General features: G+C 41.4%; 1 protein-coding gene across 1 annotated transcript in view; it reads right to left on the reverse strand.

The window, feature by feature from the left end:
• Nucleotides 1-1,355: 1,355 nt before the first annotated feature.
• Nucleotides 1,356-13,769, reverse strand: part of luzp2 (leucine zipper protein 2) — a 178,523-nt gene continuing 166,109 nt past the window's right edge. Inside the window, exons 10-12 of the mRNA XM_086179225.1 lie at nucleotides 12,375-12,482; nucleotides 9,251-9,325; nucleotides 1,356-2,294 (exon numbers count right to left, since the gene is read on the reverse strand). Coding sequence (XP_086035351.1) covers nucleotides 2,172-2,294; nucleotides 9,251-9,325; nucleotides 12,375-12,482 — 306 coding nt within the window. The 3' untranslated portion in view covers nucleotides 1,356-2,171. The remainder of the gene's footprint in view (nucleotides 2,295-9,250; nucleotides 9,326-12,374; nucleotides 12,483-13,769) is intronic.

Raw genomic sequence — 13,769 nt, forward strand, 5'->3', positions numbered from 1 at the left:
TTTTTCTCGTAAAAATGTCTCAAACACATTGGATCGTTCCTCAACGTGGCCCAAATATTCCTTGATAGATATCAGCATGCTGGCAGATGCTAGAACTTTTTAAAGCAAATACCCTCAGATACCACTCATGTCATTGTGTATGTTATTATTGTGTAATTATTGTACAATTGTGATATTATGGGATGAACTTTTTCATAACCAAAAATAAAAAGGCTTTTGCATTTCACGCGCACCTTGATAGTTGTCCAGCTGGCGTGTAGCAGAGGTAATAAATTCCCTTTTAACCATCACGATCGACATCACCAACATCAAATCAAGCACACTGGGCACCTCGCCTTAAGCGAAGAAGCGATAACACCACACTTGACAGTGGGAGTGTCTCCTCCACCACGTAGCCAGCATGTAAAATCCACCCAGAGCGACGGCTGTGTTCTATGATTGTGATCCCTGGCTGCGATCTCTGTGTTTGTGAGGTTCTTGCTGCTCTGGAGCTGAAGCCCCGGCAGTGGTCGCTTCATCCTCCTCACCCGTCGTCCCACCGGTGTTGAAGTTGCGGCCCGAACTTTGCTAGCGGACGCTTGCTCATAAGAAAAGCTGGCAGACACTGAACATGCAGCTTGTTACTTTTTCCACCATGTAAAAGCTGTGCTCCTCAGTGGAGGTACAGCTAACAAGGAGAGGATCGTAGACAACAGGACTCTACTACACGAACTTGTTACAAAAATACTAAAGTAACTAAATACTGTATTACTTCAACTACAAAACTAATTTTTTGCATTAGTAACAAAAAAGTATTTTGAGTACTTGTTACTCTCCCTGCTGTGGCGGAGTGAGGTTCAGTCCGTTGCACAAACACTGATCCCTCATCTTTGGACATTTGTAGGATTTTACAGGAATAATTCTCCTTTTCTTTGGATATCACAAACAAAGGATCGATAATGTATATTATACAGTTTCCGACCAAAACATTTAGTGGTGTTTGTCATTGTTCAAATCTTTTCCAACGGTTTGAAAGGATTTATGAGGCTTCTCAGTCTTCTAGGTCACTGAATATTTGGAAGTACTGGGCAGTAACAGGCAGGAGGGTTTGTACAGCAGATAAAAAAGGTCACGCTGGGACTTCACGCTCTTGTTTCAGATAATAATTCCGCACTGAGAACAACACAATTATTTTCAGTTGAATAGAAAATAGAAATTTTGTTCTGACCTTACAAGAGTCAGATTCTTCCCTGACAACCTCCTTCAGCTGTGTACATGTAATTAACATTCATCAGGCTTAATCTGTAATTCCTCCTCTCGCAGCGTAACCTTTTGCTCCGTTGATCACAAACATACACACTCATTTCTTTCCCACAAATAACCATTTATTCTTCACACATTTACTGAAAATTACAGTTTATTGAAAGGACACAGAAAGGTCAGGTAACACAGATACATGTAGCTAGGAGTTACTACTCAGTGCATGGCACATTCTCAGGGAGACGACCCATTGTGAGTCTTTGGCTCTTTGCCTCAGGAGTGTTAAAGGCAGAAGAGTGCTGAAATATTAAATGTTGAACAGTTGGCCAGCCAACTTGAGCCTCTATGTTTTAAAATGTGGAGGAGTAAATTAACCTGGCTACAATGAGTGACAAACAATATTTGAAGTTGGGTAGTAGTAATAATAGTACAAGAAGTAGTAGAAGTACGGTTTTCTTTGTCAATTGATATACTTATCACAGGATACAGTGTCAGACCTCACCAGTGCAAAGGGATTTTTCTAGAAAGATCACACATTTAGAAAGCAGTGTCCTCACTCAGAATAAAACTCAGATAAGTAAACAACAAATGAACAATCATGAAACAAGTTACCAGTGCCATTGCTACCTTGAAAAAGAATTTCTAGAATGCATGCCATTTCACTATGGAGGTTTTCAGATGACAGTTTGAAATTTCTTGAAAATTCCAAGTGTCTCAGCTTTTGCAAACAATGCTGATGTGTAGCTGTTCTGTGTGTTCAAAAGAGAGAGAGAGAGCGAGCATGTGTGTGTGCGCTCTCATGTTTTGTGTGTGTGTGTGTGTGTGTGTGTGTGTGCGTGTGTGTGCGCACGTGTGTGTGTGTGTGTGTGTGCTCTTAGAAAGATCATTCAGGCTATGCAGGAGCTCTGCATTTTTGATGATACGCCGTCCGCTCAGTTGTATTTATGTGGCTTTGTCTTTTTGCTGCTGCTGCTGCTGCTGCTGCTCGCCTCGGCCTCCTCGCTGGCGTCTGAGAGCTTTGTGTTGAATTTTCCGGTCTGTTCCTGGCTCCTTTGCTGTTGGGTTCAGAAGATAAACATCCATAATAAGCAAGAGTGACACAATAATATTTCACAGCAGACATGTGGTGGTCTGTAATTTGAGCAGGGATTGCTCTTAAATACCTTTGGGATGTGAGGAAGTAAGAAAACTTTTGAAGTTTGGTGTCAGGGGAGTTTACGTTAACACATTTTTACACAATAAGTGTAAAAGCCTGTGTAACGTCTTTCGTTGAGGGATAACTAGACATTTGCCTTGCAATCCAAACTGTGGATTATGATGTGATGTCATAGAAGTCACTCTTGGATTCATCTGTAGAAAAACACAACTTCCCACCTTTGCCGTGCAGACTGGTAAACATTTACCAGCATCACTTGGTATTACAACATGTATTTTTTTCAAAATGTATTCAATTTACTCTTAAATGCGAAAATTGATTACAAGAAGGCAAAAGACTTGTGGAACTGAGTGACGATGACCCCCCCCCCCCCCCCGTACCTGAAAGCATCGTGTGCAGACGCAGCTGGTGAAGCTGCTGCTGCTAACCTGCTGATTTTCGGTTCAGCCGGTTGTGAATATATGCAAGGAGACGGCCCATCAGAACAAGAGATGTTTCATCCCCTCATTTGTTCATCAAAGCTCCTACCGAGGCGTATTAATTAGTGGAAGTTTAGTGCCAGAATAAAACCGTGATTAGATGTCTGCTCCTTACTTGAGAGATAGTGGAAGTTGTAGCTCTTACACATTTATCAGTTATTTATGTGACAGAAATATGTTATTCATGTCCTCCTCAGCTCAGAAGTAATTCTTGCCAGTAGGTGATGGTTTTTGTTTTATCATGTAATTTGAGCCTCCAGCTGGAACTGCTTGAAAGGGTTCCACAAAGTCCCCCCCCCCCCCCCCAAAAAAAAACCCACCCCATCTGGATGTTATAAGAAAGAGAGGCTGCAAAATAAAATAAACACTTTTTTTGGGGAGGGATGTTAAGTTGTTCCTAATATTTATACTGCACGTTAACATTTTCTCCAGCCACACTGTGTGTATTTTTTCACTGCAAACATGTGAAATCGGATTATGTTTCTGAGGTTTTTCTGTTATGACGCCGTTCTTACATGCATATAACAAAAGGCAAGCGCACTGACTCACAGGACACAGGACAAACAACTAAACCAATCCAGATGACTTAAGCCCCTTTCACACCGCACCAAAAACGCAGATGAGCACGTGTGTTCGGGCACCCTGAAAGGGTCGACTCGGCATTTCGACCCGCGTCCACCGACCCTCCAAGCAACCCGGGTGTTTAGCGGCTCGCCTCGGCTCTGCTCGGCTCGCCTGCGGTGTGCAAAAGGCAACCCGTGTTGTCTCAGGTTTCATGCGACCTTCTTGTTGCGTTCTGATTTTGTCACTGTGCCGCCGGTCAGGCTGTCATTGCGGAAGAAAATGAATAAATAAAAAAAATTGGGCTGGGCGGAGCTGCAAGAGCTGCTCACTCATCTCTCAATAAAGTTTTGGCCTCTGCCATAAGATCAGTCTACCTGTTGATGTACAAAAACCCGCTTTGACACACATGTTTCAGTGTGAAAGGGGTATTAGTTGAGGCTTAAGGGTCAAAGAGTTAAAGATCACTTCAATGTACTGGCAAATGGTGTTTCCCCTCCCCCATGAAGTGGACCATACCTGTGCTACATATATTTAGCTTGTGGCTAACGGTGACTACCATAATAAACTTCTTAAAACGCAAACTTGTCCAGAGATCGTGAAGAACAATCCACGTCTTCTTTATCCAGGAGCAAACACTTCGATTTGAGTTTAAAACGGTAGAGCAGTTCGGGTGCATCACTTGGGATTCAGTTTGTTTTAAGTTCAGACGTTAAGCGTAACTGAGAATGATCTGTCTGCATTCTGGAGTCTCACAGAAGCGATGCAGTAGGGGAAAAAAAACAAACATTTTTTTGAGCCAAAATACTTATTTGTGAGTACTTGAGGGGCAAAATACACTTTCTGGGTGAAGTATTACGATGAAGACACAGCTCCAGTGTCATACTGTCCACTCTTATCGAGGAGGTTTAGCTGACTGGTCTGATAACAAGCACACTTGTCTGTCCTGCCTGCAGAGTGTTGCTCCATTTATCAAAATCTACCTTGGATCCCAAGACACCCATTTGAGGGGCGACATTAAAAAAAAAAAAAAAAAAAAGAAGCTTTACAAGATTTATTTTTTTCAAGATAAAAAATATAGCACTATAACTTCCATAAAAACGGATCTACATGCACGCCTATGTGTGCACTTGTCTTTGTTGGGGGACTTTACCGACCCCCCCCCCCCCCCCCCCAAAAAAAAACAAAACAAAACTGCCAGATGCCTGCAGCTGTTTATTCAAGATTCGGGATATGGAGGGAACGAGCACCCCAGAATGAAACACGGGATGAAGAAGCCTCGGTTCCTCTTCCTGACTGACAGCAGCAGCAGTCGATGGCTGTGTGTTCTGATGTGTGTTTTGACGAATGCTTCTTAGGAATTCTGTCTAACATTTTAATCATTGCACTCAAAAGCAATTTTCCTCGGTACCCTGAATATTTTAAGTGTTTTTTTGTGATGAGATGTTGAAGTGCTGCAGACAGGCACCAGAAACTCTCCGAGCAAAGCACCTGCCTTGTGTTTACCAGGGTGTCACTTTGGGGAGAACCCCGAGGCTCGCGGCTGACTGCAGATGATGGAGTTACACATCACTCAGCGCGGCACGTGCTCGTTCCCCGGCTTGAAGAAAAGCAACAACGTGCGCTTCTACATTTATGCCATCAATTGCAGAGGAGCATTAAATTAAACTCTGTATTGTTGGCAGTTGTGCCGTTTTAAATCACTGAACAGTGTGTTTTTAACTTCATTCTGTGTCGCTTCCATTTGCCGGCGAACTTGACATCTCACTTAATGCACTCGGGTGGCTCCTCGCCAACTGTTGCCACCTGCTGAAGGCTGCGTTTAAAATCAAATGTACAGTTGATCTAATGATGCGGTAAAGGCTTTTGCTATTGCTTCACTACGTATGCGTCTGCCTTCATATTGCCTGATGTTGTCACTGTGGAGGATAGAAATGCTGTTCACAGGTTATTGAGCAGAGAAGCTTTATTCCAGTCGACTATTCAGACGATACAACCTGCAAAATTTGGTGTGATTATTTTTACAGTAAACTTTTTCAAACTCCCTTGTTTTAATGCTCCCATAAGCAGAGGCAGAGGGGTTTCTCACTTAGTAGACCAGGAGTTTTACGACTTCTGAACACAGGTAGAAACTATTCCCAGCTGAAATGAATCTAGTACTAGTACTAGTACTAGTGCTACAATTACGAAGCATCAGAGGACGAGTGGGGCAGTAAATCACTTGAATTAAAAATGGTCAAATTTAACATTGGAGTTGGAAGATTTGGTTTGTTAAAATGAAAGTACTGATTATGACAATTGTTATTTGTTTATTAGACCAATTTTACATTTATTTGATTCATTAACCTACAAAATAATCCCAATTATTTTGAGCATTTAAATTTTTTTTTTTACTTTGTTCATTCGATCATTTTAATGCTTTTACTAACAATTTCAATAATCGATAATTACTTTCATCATTTTAGAATACTTTTTATTCTTCTTAATTAATATTCACCCACTGATTTTTGTGTGTGTGTGCATTTTGTACTGTTTTTGATCAAGTCAAGAATTTATGAAAATAATGATGTCGCGCGTCAGAGATGCTGTGTCATTTACGGAAGCAAAAGCTCACTGAAGTACTTTGGAACTATATTCTAGCCTTCAATAGTACTTAACTGAGTAAATGTTACACAGTTTCGATGCATACTGTGACTTATAAGTCTTCACAGTATTTTACTAACTCAGTGTTCATCCCGGGGGCGGCACGACTCAGAGGAAGAGCGGCTGTCTAGCTGGTTCGATCCTCACTTCCCCCAGTGACCATGTCCAAGTGTCCTTGAGCAAGATACTGAACCCCTAATTGGTCCTGATGGGCCTGGAATGCCGTGACCCGTCCAGGGTGAACCCCGCCTCTCACCCAATGTCAGCTGGGATAGGCTCCAGCCGCCTCTGCGACCCTTAATGAATAAGCGGTATAGAAAATGGATGGATGGATGTTCATCCTTGCTGTAATCAGAGTGTGTGGGTGACGGTTGTTCATGTCTGACTCTTCTGCCAGAGAACTCAGTGAGAAGACCAGGAAGTATTGTACCGTCCACCTCGCCTATGAGGGACCGACGTTTCTCCATCTTTGGTTCTTTGTGCTGCAGAACTACAAGAAATAGCCTTTTTCCTCCAAGAACAACACCGGCAAGAAGTTTTCACTCTTGCAAATTGAACATGAGAGTACATAATGAAGGCAGAGGAGGGCCTGGAATAGGGGGACACTTTAATGCCGATTGATCTGAGGAGACCAGAATGCAAATCATTACTGATCAAATTGTTTACCACACCATGAGAGTGTGTGTGTGTGTGTGTGTGTGTGTGTGTGTGTGTTTGATGGACACCGGCTGGAGATGAAAGCTGCTGAAAGATTTAGTGTTGCCACACAATGTGAACATTTCCCAGTTGAGTAGATCATAAATCACCCATTTTGGTTCCGTGTGTAATTAGCTCAATTAAAATGTAGCCTGATTTCTCCTCCTTTTGTTATTATGCCTTTAAAATAATTGCAGCCATTTAAGTATTTAAATAATTAAAACGATTGTGAGGATTCATTTCAGGCAAATCCACGTCAGTGTTAACGTCTTCAGTTGATTTTAGCCGGTCTTACATGTTGGGTTGATCCAGCATCGCCTAAGGAGAAGAATTGCTTTCGACTTCAATAGCACTTACATATTATCTATAACCCTTTCTCAGTTTAAAGCAGAATATCATCATCTTGCAATTATTTCAATCTGTGACACAGTCTGACATTGTATTTAAATAATAAAATGCACCAGTCAGACACAAATCTTGCCAATATCTCCAGATCTCTTTTGAAATATTCCCATTCCTATTAGCATTCGTGTCTAAAAATTGAATCCTGCTACTTGGAATGCAAGGCGGTGGCTCAGTTACACAGTATTGCAGTGACTGAACTGAAATGAGATGCATTGTTTTGCTGTGCCATCTGCCACCTCCAAACAGGTGTGACTCACTTCAGTAATATGATGAGGGAGTGTGTTCTGCATCAGCTTTGGCACAATGAATATTAGATATTAGCAGACTGGTCGCTGCTTTCCCAGACTATTTTAGAGGCGTTTATAGCCGCAGCATCAGTTTTTCTTTCCCTCTTTCTTCCTTTTATTTGTGTTTTACGTTGCTGCACATCAATTTGATTACGTCTACTGAGGAGGTCATGTGTGTACTGTGTGTTGGATGGATTTTGTTTCAATTTGGTTGACAGACAGGTGATATTAGTAACCAGGGTTACTTGCTTGGAGGTGTCCTGGTTCAAACTGTCGATGCTGAAGACATACGGTACATACGGAACGTCTGGATGGCTTTCAGTGAAATCCTACCGAGCGTTCTGGCGAACAGAACGACGAAACTGTGTTCGGGTTTGTGTCCACCTTCGTGATGCGTGTTTGTTAAGTTTCTAAAAGCAACAACAAGAAAATACTGCCAATAAATCCCAAAGGCGAGTTTTTATTTAGAAGAACAAGAGCGGCAACGATTGGATCAAACTAAAAAAATCTTCCCTTTGTAGCCAAACAGTGATGTGATGTACTTTGCCATTGGCCTCCATTGTTGTCCGACTACTAAAACACATCAGTGAAACACATTTTTTGCAGTGCGTGACACGCTCCCTCGTTGCTTCCACGTCGACATCAATACTCAGCACACCACATTAATCCGCGCCTGAAGACAGTTCCTCACAAACGCATTACTGTTTGTTTGTCTGGTGGCAGGATAATGTCAAAACTATGAGGTTGGTTTTCACCCGAGCTGCTGCATGGTGTTGAACATGGGCCGAAGACGGTTTTCAGTTTAGGTTTTTTTTTTTATTTTTTATTTTTATTTTTAGAGGTTCCAGTCTCCTTGTCCCTGGACGTGGGATGTCATTGGGAGCGGAAATAAGTGGAATACCACTTTTGAGGTTATTTCCAATGTTGTGTCTTTGAAATTTGTTTCAAGTTTCTGCATTTCATTTGATGCCTCAAAGGCTCTCACTGCAAAGCAACAGATTTGGGAAAAGTTCATACGTTGGGTTAAATAAAATAAATGATGAAAAGCAGTGGCTGAAAATTACAGTCCAGGCTCTTCAGTCTGTGTGCGTAAGTCAGTGCAGAAGCCCAAGGAGACTCGTGGTGTAACGTGCTTAGTTAGTTTTTTTGTTATTTAGCCTGTTGCAAAAAAATCGTTGGTCAATTTGAGTTATTTCTTGCGCCCTCTGAGGGCCCAGCAGTGTCGTCCTGTTTTAGTCCTATTAGATAAGAACTACGATACCCAGCGGGCTGTTGGAATCATTCAGCTTTAATATGAAGAGGAGCTGTACATTTGGCCCTTTTGAAAGAAGTGGAGCTTCTGCAGGCAGCCATATGTTGGGGAGGCAGTGGCAGACGCAGCGTGAGGAAGGTGGATGGTTTTAAAGTCTTAAAATGGAGAAGAACATCATCCCTTCACACTGTCCTCCTGATAATTTCTTGGAAGCCAAAAAAGATAGAACACTGCAGCAACACAATGAAACTCAAGCAACTCTTACTGATTCAGTGTCTGTCTGCTACCGCAGGACGTAAATATACTCAGCGTGGTAGAGAGGTGCTGAACGGCCAATGAAGAACCCGTTCAAGGTCGGGTTGGATCAGAATCACAGAGCAGAACATTACATTTACATAACCTGTACCTTTATAAAAATAAAAAGTAGCATAGGTGCCATGAGAATGTGAAGGATTTTGGATACTGGTCAGAGGTGATTTCATACTGGTCTTCGTGGAGTTGTTTACGCCGCAAAGATTCAGGAGAGACTCACCTGCTGTGGCTCTAGTAGCTTCTTATCTTTTGGGGCTGATTCCTCCGTCTGATTCTGAACACAGTCACCTCCACTCTGTAGGAGGAGAAGGAGAATGTTTCAAAGAGCAGAGTGCATGCTGGGAAGTTGCATCAACTTCACAGCATCGTATTTTCAGTGGAAACCCTATGAGGTGCACAGACTTTAACCGCTGATATTAGCAGGTAATGTGGGGCAGATACACTCCAGTCGCCAGGAACATTATAGCTTCCAACACCACGGTATGCATTTATGTGTTGAAATGTGTTTGGGTTTTTTTGTTTTTTTGCAGAATATTTTTGTAGTTGTCCCATTTGATCAAATATGAGAATATCTGGCAGGATGTGTCGAGTCATCTTGGAACGGTCACGTGTGGAAAAATTAAAATCTAAATATAAAAGACCTATTAAAGATGCATGTCTACTCTCTCTTCCTCATCTCTGCTGTACCTTCTAAAGTACGTGTGTGAATCACTGGACGGCTCAAATATGAAAACGTTATTGATCAATAATTAATTCAATAGTCAAAGAATGGAATGACGGCACAGAGTCGAGGTCGCGAGGTAGAACAAGAGAAAGAGTGAGGAAGTAGGAAATTGAGGAGGAATGAAAGAAGGTACATGTTTTGGTTCTTGTGGTTTGGTCATAAAGAATCAGTTTATTAATACTTAGTTATAAATAAGAAGGATGAATTGGCATTACCTAAGCATAATTAACCATTTATTAATACTCTTGTGACCCCCCCAGCATTCCCATCCATCTCTGTCCTAACCTGTAAAGGTAACCACAACACCGCAGTCAACTATTAACTATGGGTTAACAAAGTCTCCCCAACCACCGCGTGAAGATGACGATCATTTAGTGGAACTCGGAGTAAACACAAGCACTTTTCCTAACTGAGTAGTCACTTACTGTATGTCATTTAACGAAGCAAACATGCAAAAACATGAGTTGGTGTCAGCCACTCAAATGTGGAGATTTACTGCTCTTCTCAGTTTTGCAATCACTTTGTTAATTAATACCTTTGGGTTTTGGACTGTTGCTTTGGAAACAAACAAAAACAAAAAGACGATACCTTTGGCTCTCCAGACTTTTTTTTTAATTTTAGTGTTTTCCACATTTTTATAGAAAAAAAAAACAATCAATCTTGAAGCGATAAAAGCTGAAAATATTCGTTAGTTTCAGCTGCACAGGATGCACTTTGGCTACAAGCAACAGCAGACATTTCCTGTACGTGGAATATCTGGACGCTTTACAACATTGAGGGACAATCTCAAGCCTAATGCATTTTATATTAGTTACACAGTGCAAGTGTGAAGTATTTGAAAGGCGTCCGTCGGATTGCTGCAAACCTTTCACATTTAGTTTTCAAACTGAAGCCGACTGCGGGATGTACACACTCATACAAACCGTCTTCCCTCATTTCCCGCCAGCCTTCAGGGAGCGTGGCAGCATTCACGAGCAAACACAAGATGAGTCTCGGTTTCAAATATGTCTCCTCTTATCTGGATCAGAATGTTTCTCCCTCTTGCTGCAGGATTTGTAAAACCTTGCCAAAATTATATAATCAATTACGAGACACCAGTGAACATTGTTTTTGGCGTGATTTCATTACTGAACAATCTCTTTGATATGTTTTTCACAGATGGTAATTTCCTCTCGGGGTGGCGTCCCCCTGCACTCCCCTGTCTCCTTGCTGTCAAATTGCTTCTGTAATGGTTCTTGAATGCCACTTGTCAAAAGACTTATTTGTTGTTGGTTTCATTGTTGTCTCTGTTGTTCTTGTTTGTTTTGGGGTTTTTAAGACATTCATCTTTTCCTCACGATTCACTCATCCTAGACAGGCAAGTCTGGGACTGTAAAGAAGCAAAGTCCTTCAGCAAAACTCTGAATAGGTGAGGTCAGTCATTGCTTCTCTCCACCAGCCCTCAATAACTGCTTTCAAAGTATCAGCGGGGTACTCAGCTACCTGAAATGTTTAAATGAAGCTCCTCAGTGTAAAACTCTACAGGCGCTTGGAAAGTGGAGTTGAGAGTGAAAAGCACTTTGCCGGCAGAGTTGAAAATCCTCTCTGTGCTGCAACGCTCCCGTGCAACTACGAACGTAGAGGAAACAAACTCAGCCTCCTCGCACAGCACATTTCTAGCTGACTATAGAAATGCTCTGAAATGCACGTTTGGATGTTTAAAAGGGGATAACTTCCTCCCTGGTAAGAGCCCAGCCAATGGGGACGGGGTTTTTGATGCAGTGGCAATCATGTGACGAGAGGGTCACGTCCAAACGTTCAAGAAAAAGATTCAATTAAAAAAAACATCAATCAGAGTTAAGCTCCTGGAATGAGTGAATTTGTTCGCGCTGATTAATTATTTGAGTAAATTAATGGTAATTAACATTTATTCAACAAAAGTTGTGTACATACTGACAACCCAGCATCGTCAAATCCCCTGAAAAAAAACGAACTAAATGAAAATGGATGTTAAAAAAAAGTCCAATTATCAGTCCAAACAAATAAGCAAAAAAAAATAAAAAAAGTGGATTAAAAATGATATTAAAAGAAAATTAAGCAGCAAATTCTCACATTTGAGCAGCCGGAAAAGGTTCATCAATTTTTGTCCTTAATTATTTGATCGCACCGAAGTGCCACCGGGTCACAATAACAATCGGGATTCTTCTTCTGTTTTAGTTGAATTAACTAAGTTTTGTCACAATGACTGAGCTACCAAATACAAACCAGATCCAACACAAGCAGCTATGACACTGGAATGTGATATCATGAATTGTTGGAACACATCAATCAGTGACTCATATTTGTGAATAAGAACAAACTGCATTTCTTCTGCACTCGTTAGTTTGAGGTGCATGAATTATCTGTGCTGTTGCTGGTCTTCCATACATTTTTTTTTCTCAATGATGCAGCTAATTACACACACACACACGCGCACGCACACACACACACACACACACACACACACACACACACAGTAAAAGTGGTTTCTTTTGGTTTCTGATGAGGGGCTTGAACATAAAGTCAGTGAACAGATGAACCTCGTGGATTCAGGCTGAAAGGTCACACAGGCCGTTACAGTTTAATTACTCCAAAGACTCACCTTCTCCATCTGGCACTCTTGACCGCCGCCGCCGCTCTCTCTCCTCATTACTCCCATGTTCATGGGCGATTTACTGGCTGTGACAATTCTCTGAACTTTGGAGATATCCTGTGAAAAATAAACACACACACACACACACACACACACACACACACACACAAACAGACGCAAACATATTTCAGCGAGGCTTAATAATTAAAAGCATAAATGCAGCGGTGGCTCTGGGGGTTCCTGAAAAGTAAACAGTTCTGAGTCATAACTGCTGAATTTATACGAATTCGTTTGAACTAATTTAGTTTATTTGTGGTAAATAAATTATGAAATGAATGACTATTTTATAACAGGCAGCAGGACGGGCAAAATAAAGAGCGTTAGTGCTGACAAACTAAAAAGAGCATTATTGAAATACTAAAGCTTGGAGGTGAAATATATTGAATAACCATATATGGAGTACAGCACTCAGACCAACTAGTTTTCTTTTTAGTTGTTGTTTCTTCATATTTCCTCTTTTCTTTATTGATGCAGCTTGGAGCCAAAGTCAGCCTCCGTTCTCACACGCAATCAACTCAATCATGCAAAGATGAAATGAACTCTAGCACGGAAGAGCTCTTGTCCACCCAAGAGCTCTTTTTTCTTGAGGTTAGTGTAACGTTGTGATTGTTTTCAGTAGAATCAAATCAGTCCAATCACAGGAGGAAAGTCAATGAGTTTTTTTGTTTAATACCTGACAATTTAAGATGTTTTAACTTTTTTTTGTTCGTTTTTTTTTTTTTTTGGTAAGGCATGAAATATGTCAGTAAATACAAACAACTTGAGACTTTGAAGCGACTTCACAAAGGCGTCCTTTTACAAACGGCTCAACAGAGTCTGAGCTCGCACAGGAAGTAGAAGGAGCCACATGAAACTATCTGTGGTGACGCTGATAGTTTCCTAAAAATGGGGTTCATTTGTGAGGAATAAAATGTGTACGCCTCATCTTCTCTTTATTTTCTGCAATAAAGCAAAATCCAAAGTGCAGCGATTGTAACTTCCGGGGTTGGAATACAACGGTAGAGGGTTGTGTTTCTACGCCGTGCCACGAACGGTAGCAGAGTGACGAGAGCCCTCGAGTCTCCTGCATCACCGCTGCTTTGCATTCCTCTCAAGTTTTTTGCTTGTTGACGTTCTTTTGTTGATCTGTTTGCCCAAAAAAAAAAAAAAAGGCTTCTGATTGAAACGTGAACATCTGAGATTCCTTCAGTTATCAGTAACAGTCAGTGGTCGATTAGACGCCAGGTCTCCTCGTTGCTGCCAGCGTGGTGGACTCAAACAAATAACAGAATAACAATGGGGAAAAAGGAGAAAACGAGTTATGATTGACAACAAGAGGTGATCTCCATTGTGTTTTGGTCTGTG

Source organism: Aulostomus chinensis, chromosome 2 (genome assembly GCF_037954235.1).
Source record: "Aulostomus chinensis isolate RoL2024-O1b breed Wild chromosome 2, RoL_Achi_v1.0, whole genome shotgun sequence".
NCBI classification, from domain to species: domain Eukaryota; kingdom Metazoa; phylum Chordata; class Actinopteri; order Syngnathiformes; family Aulostomidae; genus Aulostomus; species Aulostomus chinensis.